Here is a 19,744-nt window from a genome sequence, read left to right on the forward strand (position 1 = left end):
AGCCGTGGAGCACGAGGCCTGAACAGTCAAACACGTACAAACTCTCCAAATGCTTTAGGCAACTGCAGGTTTGCCTGAAGCATCACCAACAGGTGTCTCTTCTGCATTTTCACTTTATTGCAGTTGTGCACCAGTTCCCACCAACCCTGCTCCCGTTTTAAATGTAGGCCACCCAAACCCTCTTTGACATCAGCTGGTAGTTCGGCCCCTTTTTTTTCTCCTCGTCCGTGTTATTTAATTAATTAAATTTTTTTTTGCAGTGAATGATTTTTGATTCTGTTGCCCACAGTGACCTTATCACCTCGCCGACAGCTTTTCCCCTGACGACAGCGCTGGGTTTGATTGACACACAGCAGTCCCTCCTCCAGTGCTTTTTACTTTTTACATTTGCTCGATCTATAAACCTATTCCAAGGATGAAACTGGTAAAAGCCCTCTGACGTTAAAGAGTCAGAAGCCTGACGTATCCTCCGATGCATGTGTGCACAGATTTAACACGTTTCATTCCAGGACACACACTGGTTTAAAGTCTCCCCCCGTCCTCTGTGACTCCGTCGATCTATCTGTCTGCTGGCGACGCTCTCAGCATGTCGGCCTTTGAATCAGCCTGTTTTATCTGCCCGCGGACCTGCCTCTCTGTCTTCCTGTGCTAATTTGTTGGATACTTGTTACTGTTTGCTTATATCTGCTGCAGGTCAAGCAAATTTCAATATATGAGTGTGTGTGTGTGTGTGTGTGTGTGTCCATCATCTACATGTATAACTTCTCCCATTACATCTGTTGTAAAATTTGAATAGAAAAAATTAGTTGTAGTAGATTATTTTGTTTTTTTACCTTTGTTGAACGATTTCTTTACTTTTCTTATTTCTTGAACACACATTTTTTAAATGTTTTTGTATTTACTGTGTAATTTTAGAATTTCAGCACCACGCTAGATTCTAAGAAACAGATTTTCTTTTCACAGATTTCTTACCTGATAGTAAAATAAAAAATCAGCACTTTCCCAGCTGCTGTGTCTCTACCTTTTTCTGTTGCACTGGCTGTATTTTCACCTCTGTCCTTCCTTCTCTGGTTTCCCTCTCCCCACCTACAGAATGAACTTATCGAAGGGGCCATTGGTGAACAGCAGCAGTGAAGATAACTCCAAGTCAACGTATGGTAAATGCGGCGCTGGCGCCTGGAGGATGCACCAGAGCTACGATCCACTGGAGGCCAACCACATGAGAGACGCACATGCCCTCTACAACCCCAGGTTAGAAAGTAAAAGAAGTAAAAGAAAAAACTACTGAAAATCTATTAACGTGAAGTTCAGTTTCACACAAAAGCTGCACTTGACCTATATAAAGCTCCGATGAAAGAGAAAGGAAAGGGCGAGCACCGTGTGACATCAGAGGCCAGTGTGTCTGAGCCTGGGAATTCAAATGAATGAGCAGAGGAGTGTGTGAGCATTTAACATTTACATGCAGCCGTTTGGATTTTCTACTTTTAGATGTTTTTATTAGACTGCTGAGTTGTCATTCAGTGATTTTTCTGTGCCGTGTATAATTTAAGTTGTAGTTTTTAGGTCTCAGAAACACGTGACAAACGTCTTGTTTTGTGTGAATGTGAGCTGTGGTTGCCACAAATTGTTCCTTAGTTGTTTTAGTCAATATCTTCTTACTCACCGTTGATATACTTATACCTGAAGGACACTTGTGGCCTCTGCTATCCATTTTCTTTACCTGTAGCACAATTTGTGCTTTGTTATATTTTTACAGTATATGTAGAATATCACGGGAAAAAGGGATTCAACTTCTGGCTCAAGGACACTTCAGTAGTGCAAATGCGCCGCTGCACAGAGGCTTTAGATCATATCATTTAGTTGAAGGACAGCCACTTTTACCATTACAGTAATCCCCCACGCCATCTGCATGTGCAATAAAACGTAAAGCATGAAAAGCTTCAACCAAAGTGAAATTTCAATTTACAGCTCTCCAGTGGAAATCAGTTCTAGGTTTATGTATTTGGGGGAAGGTAAAAGTGTAAAACTGAGAGCTGCTGTTGTGCATTTTTAGAACTTGAACTCTAAATGTTTCTTTTATGTTGAACCACGGCGAATGCATGTGCAAATATAGTCCATGAGATACGGACACAGTTTCTCTCTCTTACCTTCTCTGGCAGTTTCTTTTAAGCGTTCTATAATTTGAGAAGAGCCACCAGAGCTCGTTGTGACCAAGCACCGCTGATGGTTTGGACTGACATCGTTAGATGACAGTGTAACTAAAAGTGATCACATAGATTTTACAAAAATCTGTGAACAAACATTATACTGCATGATCTCACCAGCTGATATGATTGTCTTAATGCAACCATCGGTTATTATGTTGTTATTGTTGTTGTATTATACCTATTGATTAGTGTATTGTTAGCTGTTAAAGTTAATGTGTGTGTGTGTGTGTGTGTGTGTGTGCATGCTGCAGACTGGGAAGTCTTAGTCCAATAGGATTTCTGGGTTAGTCTGGGTCAAGCCAATTAGAGGTCTGGCAAGCCATTCTCACGCAGGCTTTCAACCAATCACCAAGAGGAGTGTTACTAACACAATGAGAGGGTGTGTGTGTGTGTGTGTGTGTGTGTGTGTGTGTGTGTGTGTGTGTGTGTGTGTGTGTGTGTGTGTGTGTTCAGTCAGTGTATTGGCAGACAGTGAAGTCTCGTGATGAGAGGTGTAAAAGTTTGCCAGGGGCTAGGGAGTCACGCCATGGCTTGAAGTCACACATTATATTTGCACACACAGACATGTGCACATGTTGCAGCCTGAAGTGAGGAACATTATTTCCACTGGTTCAAGTTCTCGATCAAGTTAAAACAAGACTCCAAGTCTCTGATATGACACAACAAAACTCCCACTCCCTATTAGGCAGCTAAAAAAAACTAGTGAAGGTCACAGCTGCAGAATTGATGAATTATCTCTGCTCAGATATTAGAATGTTACAAACCAGAACATAAGACGTTATTTACAGTTTATTATAAGGAACGTTTATGATGATGTTACTTGATTTTCACAGCTTTAAATTGTCACATTAAGAAGAGAGACAGTGTTTCTAGTGACAACTCAAACTTTAATTCAGCCACGATTCAGTTCATTTACTTTTACACATTGTATTCCCAAACATGTAGATCGGATCAGATGAACACTCCCTCCAGGATATCTGACCTCCAGCTGTGTTGATGGGATTTAGTCACACAACTGACACAGTGCACACACTCACTGTGTCACACACTCAAACGCACTGGTCGCACCTTTGGGGATAAAACGGAGAAAGTTATTGTTAACAAACAGTATTCATATACATACAGGCCAAATCTTAAACAATCAAAAATGTTTTCCTAAAACTGGGCCTTGTTAAAAAGGTCTGATCTAAAAGTTTAAAAAATAGTATATATAACAAATACTTCTTAAGAATGGTTGGTGATTGAAGCCCATTGCTTTTATTTTATGTTTTCCTTTTGCTATTGCATCATTAAGTGGTCGTAAAATCCGTTAATGGTTCTGCACTTATTTTAAATAAGAACACAAACATGATTTACACTCTTTTTTGGAGCTCAAATCAAATCAAATCAAATCAAATCAAAAGTTTCCTGACTTCTGAAGAAATTCCTTATTTGTCTATGGAGATCCACAGTTTTCATTGGACAGCTACAATATTATTCCCCTTTTTATTTAGGCCATCAAACCATGGGAATGTGATTAATGTCAGGCAACCAGAGTGCGCTTGAGTACACACACACACACACACACACACACACACACTTTGTTGTAAACTGAGCCCAATGTAATCATAATGATAAAGCAGATTGCCTTAACACACAGATGGGCCTCCCAACAGCTCTGTGTGTATGTCAGTGTGTGTGTGTGTGTGTGTAAGTGTGGACAACGCTGATTGGATTGCAGATTTATAGAAGAGGATTATTGCGGGAGCAGAGAGAGAGAACCACAGAGAGAAAGAGAGACAGAGGGTTTCAGACATTCACCTCTCATTAACTTCCACCCCCTTCACCTCAACTTGCCTCATTCCAAATGATGGACCCACACACACGTAAACTCACACAGTTCAGATTCATTTTGATGCAGCGCCTAATTTTTTTCCACAAATTGTCAAATTGATGCTTATTAATCAATTTTACAGTAAAAATGCTGAAGCAGTATTAAAGTTCTTGTAATTTTTTAAATTAGTTATGAACCTGTGTGAAGGAGGCCGTGCTGCAAAGAAAGGTAAAGTCAGTGCTACTGTAATAGATGAATTGGTTCTGTCATTGCAAAGTTCATGCACTGGTGCCAGTTTTGTACATAGAAGGAAAAAATAATATACAATAATACACGCAATTAAACTAACACAGACTGTCGTGGACACTTAGGAAGTAGAGAAATAAACATAAATGTAGTGATAGACAATCAAGAAAGAAGCAGGCAGACCAGAAAGAGACAAACAGAGACAGTGGGCACTCCAGCAAACCTGATTATGACTGGATGTGAATTAGATTCCCTAGCAGATGGTCCAGAAGCGAGGCTGTAAGGTGCATCAGCCAGGAGTGAGGGGAGAGAACGGGGGAGGAAGGAGGACAGGGGGGATGAGAGGGATGAGAGGAAAGATCGGGCGAAGAGGCTGAGAGGACGAGTGTCAACAGCAGCTGGTGACAATACCGATCAATTCAGTCCAGAGGCTGCAACAGTAAAATGTTTACACGGGGAGTGGTCTTATTATTATTTCATGTGTATGGAAATAATTTGGATTTTAACACGAACAGTAATATTCACAGACCGTTAAGCATGTTCTTCCTTTTTCTAAATGATTATGTTAATCTATAAATGTTTATAGAATTTTGAAGATTGAATTGAGAAGCCGTGAACTGAGCCTGTTGAGGACCTGTTTTACAGCTGCTGTGCATTATTGTACATACTCTGGCTCTGCTTCTCGCCCTCTCCCAGTGATGGATAGGTGTAAATCATCACAATCCTGTAGTGACAGTCCAATTTCCCCAAATCTGATCTGCTTAAAGAATGCAGTTTTGACACTCTACTCTCCCTTCCTCCCCTGTCCTCCCATCTCCTGCATTTATTTTTCCCCTTTATTCTGCTTCCCCCCTCACTCTCTCAAGACCAGAGTACCATTTTACTCCCTCTCTCTTTCTGTCTCTCCTCTCTTTTGCAGCATTACACTCTCTTTTCTCATTCCCTCCATGTCTCTCTCTCTGCCTCCCTCCCGTGTCACATTTGAAAGCCCTGTCATATTTACTAGAGTGGAAATCCTCTTTCACCATCTGCTTAATAAAATGTGTTTTTAATCTGAGGGGGGATATTTTTTGAACACTTTTTTTTATTCTACTTCTGCACAATTTCATTTGATACGGCACCTTGGCCAGGGCTCTGTCTGAGCATGAGAGGGAGTGTTGGAGAGCTGCATGTCCCACTGCAACTAAATGGTTGAATGTAGGCTTGTGTGTGTGTGTGTGTGTGTGACTGTTGAACCCGCAATGTTTAACAATAACACCACTAATCCATAAACACAGACACACACGCTGTATATACAAACGGTAACCTTCATCAATGACCTTTGACCAGCCTACAGTGATATTCTGTGAATGTGCATTCACTACATATTTTCATATACAGAAACGTGGCTAATTTCACATCTTCTATTAAAGCTTTGCCTAACAAGAGGATGCATTCAGTAATGTCATTGATTTCTACTCCAGCCTTTCCAGTAAAAGGCTGGGGGGTCACCACAAGTACATGGTATGTAGTATAGCCTGCCAAGTCCCAAAATAGAACTGAATTAGACATATAATTTGCAGTTTGTTTAACAAATAAATATTTTAGTCTAGTTAACAGACTTTGTGCGAACTGTATTCCCGATGTGCAGTGTACTGGATGGAGCTGTTGAAGGGGTTTGAAGCACTGTTCTTACAGTAGACAACCACCCTTACAAATACAATGACACACAGCAGATAAAGGAGACAGAAAGAGGGAGAGAGGGGGGCAAAGAGAGAGAGCGAGAGAGACAAAGAGAGAGGTAAGAAGAGAGAGAGAGAGAGAGAGAGAGAGACATGGTGGCAAAGATAGTGCCTGGCAGCAACACACTTATCAGCTACAGCTCTGCAAGAAAATGACCTAAATCATCAAGATTCCCATCTGACACACACACTCACAGGGTTAGCGGTGCGCTGCCTTCGGTTTCTGCCCTGAACACACTTACCCTCTTCATATCTTTTCACTTAAATAACTGCACCAACACAAGCTCTCAAATCTGAATCATCCTTCATACAGGCCGCATTGTCCACTTGGAGAGCAAAAGGAATTCCTTTCAAATTTTGGGATTAAACAAGAGAGCAAAAGAATTGGGAAGACAAGAAGAGAGAACATGAGTGTCAACAACAGTAGGTGATTATTAACAACACGTGAACAGTTTTATCACCAGCATCTACATGATGTTGTAAAACAGTTTGCTGTTTGTAGTTTAGAGGGCTCATAATTCTAAATCAGTCGTGTTGGGCTAAGCCTACTTTGTGTGTTTATTCATTCACATCTAGAGAGACAGAGTGAGCATCTGCGTGTGTGTAAACGTTATAAACCCCAGGATGCATCAGAACAGCTTTAGCCCCACTAGTTAGTCTCTGAAAGTCTCACCCAGTTCATTTCACACCTTTGTGTGTGTGGACATTTGTGCACACCGAAGGTGTGTGCAGGTATGTGTTGGTCACAATAAGATTCATACCTACTGTGGAAGGAGTATTTCTGACAAAACACACACATGCACATTATCAAAAACACACACACACACATCTTTACAGCCTGACAGACCATTGGGCAGAATGTGTTTTAGCCATTATCACATTGATTGTATGTAATCAGGGGTTTATTTTGCAGCCAATGAAGTGAATTACAGGTTTCCTGCCCGACTAACACTGTAACAATTGATCTGCTCCCTGGTGTGTGTGTGTGTGTGTGTGTGTAACGGTGTGTGGATGTACAAAAAAGAGCGAGAAGCAATGAGTGTGTTTGTGTGCGAAGTAGAAATGATGACACAGAGAGAGTGAGACGTAAAGAGAGGGAGCACAGTAGGAGGGAGAGTGGTTAGATTGACTGTCGCTGCGTGAGTTTTTATTTATTTTATTTTATTCATTTTTGTCCCTGAAAACAACTATAATCATCTACACACTGAGAGAATGGAGATAAACTCACAAACACACAACAACACACACATTATTCCTTCAATCCTGTGCTCTGTCTCTCTGCCTGTGAGCGGGGTGCACTCCTTACAAAGTGAAAACCAGAGATTCAGTAGCACAAAGAATGTCATACAAAAAACATTTTACAAGTTTGTGTGTGTGTTTTTTCCTGATGTAGTCCAATAATTCAGCCACCAGAAAATAGAAAGTGTGTTCTCACTGTAATCCTTCACCAACAGCAGTAACTTGCTCCTTTTGAACTCGTGCAGCTAACAAGTCAAGTTTATGAGAGTGGTTTTGTGCGTCTGTGTGCGCTCTCACCAGTGCATGTATCTGACCCACAAGCTGACAAGCAGTTCAACAATCCTAACAAAGAAAGAGGAGTGTGAGGGCTGAAAAAGCAGTCCAGTCTATGGGTGAACTTGTTCTTTTTCATTTGACTATGGAAATGGACAGTTTCCTGCTCTTGCTACCTTCATACTCCATTCTTTAATTCAGTATATTTACCTTTCTGTCTTCCATCCCTTCTTGACTTTCCCTCCCTCCCAACGCATTTGGTATCATCGAGATAGAATTGTGTGAGGTTTTCCCCTCTCTCTCTGTCTGTCTCTCTTTTTTCTTTTTGCTTATTGGACTGTGTGTTCTTATCAGCATCTAGAGCACAATGCTCGGTGTGATGGAAAGGTATTAGCCAATCCATGGTAGCCACATTGTCAGCACTTCTTTCCCTCTCTGTCTCTATTGCCACCACTTTGCTTCTTTCCCTCTCTGCTATAACTCTCTCTTCGTATTCATCTCGGGTTATTTTTATCATTTTGTCCACGGGAATTTATGTTTTAAAATATAGTCAGTGGGATGCTTCATTCCTCTATTCTGCTTCACGTGCATTTGTCAAGACGTAGTCAAACACATCTTGTCGGTTCTGTTTAAATACTAATCATTTATCTTCATATTTCATCTCCTTCACCTAACAATTCTGTAGGTTCACTTAAAGTTTGGTTGTTTGGCTGTTGTTTTTATTTGTAATGTTTCTCTTCTTTCTTATGACTGCCATCTAGCAAGGCGGTAAATTGTATATAATATAGAATATAATGTGCAAGTGCACACAGAAAAAGCGACAGAGACACAGAGTCGGGCAGAGAGTAGATGCTCTAATATGATGATTGTATGTTTGTCCCTGCCAGTTGTCAGGGTGCTGCATCAGCCAACTGCTCTAATGACAGCTTGCCAGACTAAAGTGGCCCACCTTTCCTCCAAACACACACAGACTAACAGTGTCTATTCCTCTTCATTTCTGTATATTATTCTGTTCTTTATGTTCCCCTCTCCCCCCACGCCTCTGCATATTTGTCTGTGTGAAAACATAGTTAGAAATAGGAACAAAGAGAGAGAAAGAGAAAATGACAGGGATCGAGGTGGAAATGGAGACAAGGGAAGGTGGTAATCTTTCTGAGATTGTGTGTGTGTGTGTATGTGTGTTCTTCGACAGTAAATAGACCTGCTGAATATTTGATGTTTGCAGAAACTAAACAGCCACTTTCACAAGTGTGGCCAGTTCTTTAATGGGCAGTAATCATAAAATAAAAAGTCATATTTGTTATGAAGTTACCTTAAAGAACTGAAATAAGTTTGTCATGCTCACTTTCTTCTTTTAGTTTGAGGCCAAAATCTTTCTGCTCTCTGCTTTGGTGACTAAATGAGCATCTGTATGAAATAATACATACTTTTATACAAATCTAAGCTAGGTTTATTGACAATTTAACTTAATGTGAGATCCATACCTTTTGTTAAACAGCGAGTTGTAGTAGTTTCATTACAATGGCAGGAAAAAATGAAATCTGGGCAAAATTCGACAAATCAGCCGACAATAAAATCAGCTTTTTGTAAAAACACAAAAACCTACACACTCAAGCTCTTTTCCTTTTATATAAATCTCTATCAACAGCTAAAAACATAAAGAATTGATAAAAAAGACACTCACCTCTTTCCCTCGCTCTCTGTACTCATCTGAAGAGCAGACAGGCACAATAAGACTGCTCTTTCAGCACTGAGCCGTCGCTACATAGCACCATAATTATACTGATAACATACATACATAAATGCATTCAACCTCTCGCTCGGCACAGCGCACTGGCTGTGATTTCTTAATCTTTCCTCTGCTCCTCTTCTCTGCACGCATGTCTTCTTCTTTTTTATTCTTTTTATTCGTGCCACTGCCATTATTTTTCATTTATAAGCAGAGTGTGTGAGAGAAATGAGATGATAGGAGGAAAAGAGCGGGAGAGATGGAGCAAAGAGGTGGACTGGAAAGGAAAAGGGAAAGAGAGATAGATGAGAATTTGAGAGAGAGAGAGAAGTAAAAAAGCGCCTGAGATCTTTTGGCACTTAAACTCTTTCACTTAATGGCACTCAGAGGGATTGACGGTCGAAGGGAGGGGGCACAAAAGAGCATAAAGAATGAAAAAGGAGAGATTAAATCATCACCATCACATCATCTACTTAAATGGGTCTACTCTCTTCTTCTACTAGAACATAGACAACCCTGTTTAATCTCTCCCCATCCCATCCCCGCATTTACATTTATTTCTTCCTTGCTTATTCCAGCACCTTTTGTTTTTTTGTCTTTTCTTTTGTATCTTCTCATTGACTCTCTCGATCCTTTTCCTCATTCTTGATTTGTGCCCAAGCCTCTCCAACAGTGTCTCTCTCATTTCCAATCTAAAGGCCTATCTTAGCATCAGATAAATGGATTTATAGACATTGGTGAATACCACAAAGTCACGATTAATGGAGTCACTGAATTAAAGGAATTTGCAGGGAGGGGAGGGGAGTAGAGGTGGAGGGAATAAAATAAATGATGAAAAGGGGAGAAAAGGCCAAAGTGTTGTGCATCATAAATATCATGTGGGTTTATGAAAGGAAGAATTAATGAAAAAGAAAGCACTGAGCATTATTCCTTCACAGTAGCTGCTCCAAATCAAACTGCTTAGTCTCCTATTTCTGCACATTAAAAAAACAAACTGCTGTCTGTCATTCAGATACACAACCTCACAATCCCTATTTCTCTCATTACACCTGTCTCTCTCTTTAGGCTGTCTGTCTGCCTCTTTTCCTGTCCATATCCACTACTGGTACCCCCACCCTTCCTTCACTCGATCGTCTCTACATTCTCAGTCGAGGCGCTGTCTGTGTTTTATGGGTCCCTGTAGAACAGGGATCTTTTACAGGCCGGCTGGACTTTAGAAGCCCCTTGTTTAGCAGCATCCTGCCTTAATTAAAAACCCCTTTTGTGCTTTCTGCCTTTAACAATGGAAAGAGAGAAAAGGGAGGAGGGCAAGGTGGTCATGTAAAGAGGAAGAGAAAGAGCGAGTGGGCAGAGATAGAGGAGGAGAGAGAGATGGCAGTGAATAGAAAGTGATAGGGAGACAGGCAGATAGATAGTAAGGTAGACAAAGGGGGGATGGAGAGATATGGACAGAGAGAAGATAGCTGTTAATTACAACTGCCATTAACGAGACACCAGTCAGCCTCCTTAGGGACAGGAAGAAGGGAAAGCAGGAAAGAGAGGGAGAAAAGACAGAGGAAGAGAGACACAGCAGGGAAGAACAAAAGATGAGGATACAGTTCGACACTGATGAGTAGAGATTAAATTTTTTTTAGTTAGTACGGCTTCTCCTAATCTTAACCTGCGCGTCAGTGTGAGCTGGAATACGACTATGTACAGTATGAATCTGTTTGTCTGTGTGTGTGTGAGGGCATCACGTATGTGTGAGGCTGTCTTTGGGATGATTGAGCAGCAGAGAGGCTGCTTACTGATTACCTTCATGTAGAACAAGCTGCTATTGACTGGAGAGTGACGGATGATCATCGGCCCCGAGCATGTGCATGTGTTTGTGTGACTGTGTGGTATCAGAGGTGCCTCTCCTCTCTTTTACATGTTTCTTCTTCATTTTATTTTATTGTTTTTTTTTGTGTTTAGGTTCAAGACCTTTTTTAACTACCTCTTAACTTTATCTTCTCTCTGTCTGATGCATTGATCGTACGTGAAAAATGTAAATTCGTCCTAAAGGGGGACAGTGACTGTGTTAACTCTTTCCTTTCTCTTTTCTTTATAAATGTTATTGATATTTACAGTTTCTTCTTCTTCTTCTGTTTGTTCCTGTCTCACTTCCTCAGGCTTCTCTGCAGAATGTCCAGTAAGGAGCGCCACCTTGAGTCCAACTGTCCGTCCTCCTACATAAAGACTGAGCCGTCTAGTCCTGCCTCCCTGACTGACAGCCTAAACCATCACTCCCCTGGTGGCTCCAGCGACGCCTCAGGCTCATATTCATCCACGATGAACGGCCATCCCAACGGCTTAGACTCCCCGAGCCTGTACGGCTCCAATGCGGGGCCCCTGGGTCCTGCTGGTGGGCCAGGATCAAAGCGTTATGAGGACTGTTCATCAACTATCGGGGAAGACTCACAGATTAAGTGTGAATACATGCTGAATTCGATGCCGAAGAGGCTGTGTCTGGTGTGCGGGGACATTGCGTCAGGGTACCACTATGGAGTGGCATCCTGTGAGGCCTGCAAGGCCTTCTTCAAACGCACGATTCAAGGTTGGCTTTCATTTTGACTTTGTATCTGTACATATGTCTGTGCTTGTCCCTGTCTGTGTCTTATTCCTTGCTTTTTAAGATCTACAATCACAGGTTAGGTTTAATATTTTTTGAGTGTTTTCACTCCTGTCTTTGGTCACAAGTGCGTATAAGAAAGTATAAGAAAGGTCATAAACACATCACAACAAAACAACATATTACAAGTTCATCATTGTGGTGTTAATGTGTTCTTTAAAAAGGTATGACACACACAAAATACGCTCTCTCTGTCACACATGCACATAACCTCAGCCGCTATACCAGATTCAGGACATAAGATAAAGGCCCTAGGCCAGGTATAAACCCAGATTTTTATATGGTACATGTCTCCCTCTCTGTCTGCTAAGTAAGCCACCAGGTCCACCAGTGTCTATTTTTTCTGTATTTCTCTTTCCATCATGCATGCACATACACACAGTGACACGTATATGCATCCACTCAGGCTCATACACACTGTACGTACACACAAACTCTCACTCCTTTAACCTTGACCTCGTCTCCATCAGCAGCAAAGAGTAATTTCTAGGCAGCCTGTGCATTCCTAGAGCTACCTGCTTATGCTGTACAGGAAGAATTAGCTATAAGCTTGTTGTCTAGGAGATGACATAGTGTTAGTGGAAAGTTAGAGGTCGTGTCTAAGGGTCAGAAGTTCATGTTAGGGGGTAGAGAAGAGAGGGGATAGAGCAGTAATCCACGCGGTGAGAGGAGTACTGAGAATTAGGCTCAGTAATCCTTTGCTCGTCTCTTGTTAGGGTTCGAATCAGCTCACAGGTATTTTGTAGGTATTTCATTGCTTGCTTTCTTCAGCTTGATCACCATCATTTCTTCGGTTACCCTCACAGACACGATACTGTCCGTATTACAGACAACTGATTAGCAATAAATCAAGCCAGTTCTCCAGCCATTAGTTTACCAATCCACCCAGTCCGCCAGTTTACATCATCATTTTATAGGACTTATAGAATATGTGAAACATTAATGGCAGAGAATTTACTGCACTGTAATTTTTAATGGGACTTTTACAAAATGCACACGTTAATTGTTTTTTGTACTGTTTTCACACTGATTGGCTGTAATTGTACCAGCAGTTGTCTCATTTTGACATTTGAAGAAATGTCAGTGTGTTTGTGTTTTTCTTATTTTGGCCCTACACTTGTCAGCTACATAACCCAGCTGTGTATGTACGGTGATTGTACAACTCTATGGTACAGCAGAATACAGCAGAATAACATGTTGTAATATATATATATATATATATATTTTTTTTATAACATTCAGCTGGATGGCCTCTTGTCAGCCAGTCTGCCACCGCAATAACCAAGCTACCAGTCAACCAGCTAGCCATCAGAGATCCAGTGAGTCAGTCAGTCGGTCATATCAGACAGGTTTCATCTTTCTCTTTCCGTCCATCCACCTATGTGTCACTGCTTTCTTTTTACTCTGATAAGCAGCTTTCCCAGGAAAACCCCAGAGAGAGAGGAAGCTGTGGGGGGGCTAGAAGCTTTCCATATCCACTAGATGGTCACCACTACCTAGAGATGACCTGTATGTGTTTATTATGGGATGAGATCAGGACACGGTGCAGTTCTGACAAAGGGATTGAAGCACACATAGAGAGATAAAAGCAGAGACACACAAACACACTGAGGAGCATTTGCACATAGACACCAGCACATGTGAACAGACAGTCACACACATGACCTTGTAATCATTCGGTGTATAGATTTAACCCTTGATTCATCCGTCATCGCTGCTGTGTTTAGTAGCTCGACCAATTCCACGTGTTTAATTTCATTCAGGGGCCTTAAAGGTCACAATGGTGAAAACAGGGTTACAGATTAAATACAGTGGCCCAGCAAACATATAGATATGATGCCATGTAGAAGGTGGAGTCTCTTCAGAGCATGACCTTGAATAGATTTAAAGCCATACGTTGTCCCACTCTTTCTCGCTCCCTCATTTTCACTCTTTGTAATCCTCCCTTCTACTATAGTGGAGATGTTGCAGATCAGGAAGAGCTGGTCACAGGACACAGGTTGTAATGAAATGCAGCAATTAGCCAAGGCAAAGGATGGAAAACCACATAATCATAATAAAACAAGCTGAAAGGGCAGTATCACATTCAGACTGTTCATCCAAGTAAGCCACTAAGGTTAAATCACAACCACTGTTGCACCTAAAAGGTTCCTAAATTTGAATGAATATTGTTCCTGTTTGTTTGGATGTAGACTGAGCAGTTGTGGATCTGCTGGGTCATGACATTGTCTTTGGCTACTACACAAGCCAAACTCATCCTCAGACAGTGTGGATGCGTTTTAGCCAGTGTATCTGTGTGTGGGCTTATGGGTCTCTGCTCATCCAAATGTAAATGATTGCAGGTTTATGTGTACGTCCGTGCACAAGGACCTGTGTTTATGCACGGTTCTGTTTGTGTATCTTGGCTGGAAAACAGGGCGAGCCTCAGATGGGCAGCAGCAGACATATTGGTATGTTTCAACCCATTAGCCAATAAAACCGCAGGTAATCACCAAAAAAACACCTCCAGCTGGACAGGGAGGAGAGGAGAGGAGAGGAGAGGAGAGGAGAGGAAAGGAGAGGAGAGGAGAGGAAAGGAGAGGAGTACACTTGTGTGGGGAAACAATAAGTTGAGACAAGGAACGAGAGACAGGAGGAAAGGTAGAGGACGGACTGGGCACATGGATGAAGGAAGGAATTAGTTTATGTGTGTTGCAGTGTGTGTGTGTGTGTGTGTGTGTGTGTGTGTGTGTGTGTGTGTGTGTGTGTGTGTCGCAGCATGGAGGAAGTGGCTCTGGCAGCTGCTGTTTCTGTGGCGTCAGTCCAGCGACACCTGACAACCTGCATCTATCACTCCCTTATTGAGAGAGAAGGATAAAGGGGAGTGAGGAGGAGGGCAAAGAGTGGGAGAGGGAGGAATGGAGCAATGAGATGGGAAGAGAGGAGTGAAAAAGAAAGGTGGAGGTGGGGATAGTGATCCAGAGCAAAAGGTAGGAGAAAGTGCAGGAACAGTGGTACTGTAAATATATGTACACCTTTCGTATTTACACGTTTGTGTATTTTGGTTTGGTTCCTGTAACTGCAGTGAGCTGGATTCTGATCTGGCCCAGAACCTTGTCGCTCAGTCACCTCTAATGCCCTCTACCTGTAACTATAGTATAAAAGAAGCCAAGGTACCAAAAAAGGAACGTACATGTGAGCAGTAAAATGTGATACAGACAAAGAAGGAGTCAGGAAAAACACACACATACACACTTAGGTTATGTTTAGGAGGAGGTCTGTGCTCTTTGTCTGAGAACATAAATAAAACCACAGACACTGTGATTTAAACCTGCTCTTTCTGATTCTGTGTCATTAGCACAGCTAATGTCTGTGTTAGTTCCTGAATTGATGTGCTCCTTCTTCTCTACCATCCACATGTAAAGGTAGGGTGAGAACTAACTAGTCCTATTAGTAGTGTCAATTAGACTCTAAGGGTTCTCCTAATATTAAACATGTTTAGTCTTAACTTTAACTACAAGGCAGATTAATGAGCATCTTGTTACCCATTAAGAAGTGTTTGTGCATTTAGCCTTTTCCCAAGCTAACTAGCCCCCTTAATCAGCCCAGTAATGAGAAAACATCCTCTTCACGGCAGCAGTCAATAGTAATCACTGTTTACTCTGTTTCAGTGGGAGATGCATTGGCTTACTGGAGTAGTGTAGTCAGATGGGCATAGGAGCAAGAGAAAGAAAGAAAGAAGAAAGGATGTTTTATTTTTCACATTCACCTTCCAACACAGTTCATACCGTAGATATAATAAAACTTCCTCAATGAAGAAACTGTGCTGACAAATCCATAACTGTGTTTTTCTTTGGGTGGAAGTAAAATGAAAAGAGTAAAACAGTGAAAGCAAAGGAGAACAGGAGGCACGATAGAAACAGGTAACATTAAGAAAAATATCCTGATGAAGAACATGACAATAAAGAAGTGGGAATAGGTAAATAAAATAGAAACAGAACCATGTGGCAGTCAGGAATTAAAGGTAAAATTGAGTATTAGCCTCTAACACACTTCACTGTCGGCGTTGTTTTTGTAGCCGGGGTTGTGAAGTTAAGAGACTTACATCAGGTAATAATCTTCTAGCCTCAGCTCTGTAAACTGCAATTAGTCACGCAACCTCAGCTTGCTCTGGCCACTGACACATACACTTTATATGTATTATAACATGTAACATGTACATCTGAGACACATTAATAAATATACTGTATCGAAAATGAATCACTCACATTTGAACATAACACTCAAACAAATACTTTAATAAAATTAACATCTACCAGAAAGCTGATTATCTCCGTCTGTGTATCTACAACTATACTGTCTACTGTAAATTAAAACTTATACCCTCTGTATCGTTTTCTCTGTCTTTGTGCAGCAGGATGTGTTGAGGATCTGTTCATGTATCTATCTGAAATAAAATCCCACTTTCTGTCTTCCTCCAACATGTCTTCATGCAGGCAACATTGAGTACAGCTGTCCAGCCACCAACGAGTGCGAGATCACCAAGAGGAGACGCAAGTCGTGCCAGGCCTGCCGCTTCATGAAGTGTCTGACTGTGGGCATGCTGAGGGAGGGTAAGGGAAAAGGTCTCTTACTTATCTTTCTCCGTTAACTGTGCTACATGTGGCATTTTCAATGTGTATTCATTCAGTTATTAAATTTGATTCTAAGGAAATGTGCAGCTTTTGCCAGCCTCAACACAATATTTCACATCATTTCCATTGCATTAGATTTTTAAATAGATGTGCTAAATTGAAAATGGATGCAGGTATTTTTGGTGACATAGTGACACTTATAACTATGTTAATACGGCAAAAAGTACATTTACACAAATGGGTCTTATTCCTTTTGGTACTTGCAATTAAGTTTATGGTGGGTTTGTGAAACACAAACTAGCTTTCTATTCAAATGTAGTGTCACTGGTTTATTGTACATTGAACAATGAATTTGACAAATGCTACATGTAGCACCTCTAAAAAATGTGTATATATATATATATTATTCTACATATATTGTAACATGTTTCTATTTGAATTGTGTGCATCTTGTTTCATTCTCACTTCCATTTACATCCAACTCTTGACCTCTGTTCATCTGTCTCACCGTTGATTTACATTCTCCTCTTTTTTACCTCTGTATGTTGCATGTGTTCTCTTGCACACATACAAGTAGCATCCTATAGTTTCCGAGTATAGGTGCTACACACACGCAAAGACCTTCTTCCACACGCTAACAATGTTACTGGTGTATTTAACTTAATGAGATAAATATAGAAATTAAAGGAGAACTGCGACACTTAGATTCCAGAGTTGTTCACTGGTGAGAATGGTGCAAAAATATTATCTGCCCCCACACCACTTTGATTAAATACACTCTCATTTTCCCACTCCCTAGTTGCCTCTGCCACTTTCTCTCCCTCTCGTCTGCCCACCTCTGACCTTTCTACTCCCACCGCACCGATGAAGAGGAAGCAGAGAGAGAGAGGAAAAGTCGAGGGGGTGGAAGGATGGGAGCGAGGTTGGAGGAGGGAGGGAGAAGAGATTGATTTATAGGAGCAGAGGAGAGGGACCAGGGGAGGATAAGAGGCAGGGGGAGGGTGGTTGAATGGAGCAGAAAGTGTGTGAGAGAGAAAGGAGAAGAGAGGAGGGTCAAGGTTGTAATTGATGGGAGACCTGGCCTCCGCCCTCTTCCTTACAGTGGTCAGGGAGCATGCTTCTGCCGACGCCTGCCGGTCCTCTCTCCATCCATTCCTGTCTTCGTCTCTCCCTTCACTTCTCCCACTCACTGTTATTGTGTTGTTTCTGTTGCTTCTTTTATGTCTTTCATCCATCCTCTCTCGTCTTCACTGGCTGTTCTGTCCATCCTGCCTGTACCACGAGGCTCATTCATACCTGCAGTTTTTCACCCACTCAGAAATCGTTATGTGAAGCCCAGCTTTAGATGTTTTTGGAGAAAACAAAAGCACGGCAGCATTAATTAATACAAAATGTCTTAGAGGTTTACCACTTTATTTGTTAGCATGGCTCCTAATACAAAACAGAACATTTATTTATTCTGTGAAAAAAATCTTTCTTTAATAATTGTTAAGAAATGTTTTTATTTTAAAACCGTAGTACCAGAAATGAAAACCAGGATGTTTAATTTGTCTGGAGTAATAATCATTTATAATAATTTATAGATTTCTTGGGTCCGTGTCTCTGGCTTCAATGAACCAAGTTTCACTTCGGTGCTAAAGCGAGCTCTGTTCTCTCGCTCCTGTTTCTCTCTCTCTCTCTCTCTTGCAGACACTTTCCCAACATGCAGCTGCTGTCACAGCATTTGTTCTCCCAGTTGATCTGACATAGGCAGAACCTATGTCTCATCTCCTGTTCTGTCTCGTGTATAAGTGTGTGGCCACAAACACACACGTGTAAGCACATGTATTATTGGCAGCCCCAACAGCATCACAGCTCAGACTGCATCCTGCTACTCAACACAGTAGCTGTATCAGCTTAAGCTCAGACGCCGTCATTTGAAAGAGGATATTTTTATCAATCTTTTTTAATTAAACTGTTTAATTTAAAGCAGTGAGTGACTGGGAAACTTGGATAGATTATAAATTTTGAGAGAGCAGAATTTATTACAGATAATAATAAAACGTCAGTCACTTTACTCTCAAGGAACGCTGTGTGTGTGTAAACTTACATGTTTATGTCCTGAGCAGGCAAACAAATAGCTGTCTTTTGTAGCTGCTTCTCTGCTTCACATACATAGTGCACACACACAGCTTGGCCTACATATATATACATCAACATGACAGAGCACAGCCACCCCATTTGTTGTGCAGGGTGTGAATTTAATACAGGGGGTCCCGCTCTACATATGAATAAGGGTCATTTGGAAAATTGATACATCCATTTTCTTATATTTTCTCATTTTCACTCTTTCTGAACCCATGGGAAATTTGAAAAAGATCAACAGCTCTATAAAAGCTAAACATATTTCTTCTCCATTGCTTTATTCTACCAGACGCATTCGTTTGTAATACTGTATATAATTTATTGTTCTTTTGAGGAACTAGTGCCTGCCTATAATATTCTATTATCCTCACTGAAAGTGATGTAACTGAAATGAAACAGTTCTGAAAAAGAACTATTTTATTTCACATAGCTAATTATAAAAAAATTCATGGTTTCAAAATGTGTTTATTGTTTAGTTTGTTAGCAAAGACTATTTTCCAGTGGATTAATAATACCGTACTGTGTTTCGTGCCACTGTTTTTGTTTTAAGCATCGTTGCACCACAGTTGCATAGATGATAATGGTAAGTGGCTAGATCATTTAGCATCAGAGCTAACTGTTGTTGTCATGGGCTAGCTCACGGGGGAAAGGTGAAGATAAAGTGGTAAGAGCGGCGCGGAAGTGGGGTGTTGGACAGGCAGTAGTTTGTGTGTGTGTACTGTAGTTTACCCCTAAGGGCAAGATCGGCCTCAAATTAGCTTTGTCGCCCAGGGACACAGAGAGGGTGAGATGAGGAGCAAGTGAGGCAGTAAGAAGAGTGTGTGATGGAGAGAGAGGGGAGAACAAGAGGCCAGAGGGTCAGTAAACCAACTCAGAGTGGAGCTGTTTCTTTGCATGTTCTCCTACACACACACCTGATCATGTGAATACACACATGCACAGTCCTGTGTGTGCACAGTATTGGATTTTCTCATCTGCTGTTGTGATGAGGAGGAGGAGGATGGATAAACGAGCAGAGGGTAAACTGAAGGAACGAGCGAACGTGGGGCTCCCACCCACCAATATGTAGCAGCTAATTTCTGGAGCAAGGCAATTAAAAGGCCTGACTGTATTATGAGAACTTCCCCTC

General features: G+C 41.3%; 1 protein-coding gene across 10 annotated transcripts in view; it reads left to right on the plus strand.

Annotated features, from left to right (window-relative positions):
* esrrga (estrogen-related receptor gamma a) overlaps positions 1-19,744 on the plus strand; it is a 127,621-nt gene that overhangs the window by 71,462 nt on the left and 36,415 nt on the right. For 8 of the 10 annotated variants that reach the window (XM_026378097.1, XM_026378106.1, XM_026378103.1 and 5 more), the window contains 3 exons: positions 1,093-1,251; positions 11,379-11,803; positions 16,354-16,482. In XM_026378097.1, coding sequence (XP_026233882.1) covers positions 1,093-1,251; positions 11,379-11,803; positions 16,354-16,482 — 713 coding nt within the window. Of the gene's footprint in view, positions 1-1,092; positions 1,252-11,378; positions 11,804-16,353; positions 16,483-19,744 lie in introns of those variants that run through there. The other 2 variants (XM_026378102.1, XM_026378098.1) reach the window with 1 other exon arrangement.

Source organism: Anabas testudineus, chromosome 3 (genome assembly GCF_900324465.2).
Source record: "Anabas testudineus chromosome 3, fAnaTes1.2, whole genome shotgun sequence".
Classification (NCBI taxonomy): domain Eukaryota; kingdom Metazoa; phylum Chordata; class Actinopteri; order Anabantiformes; family Anabantidae; genus Anabas; species Anabas testudineus.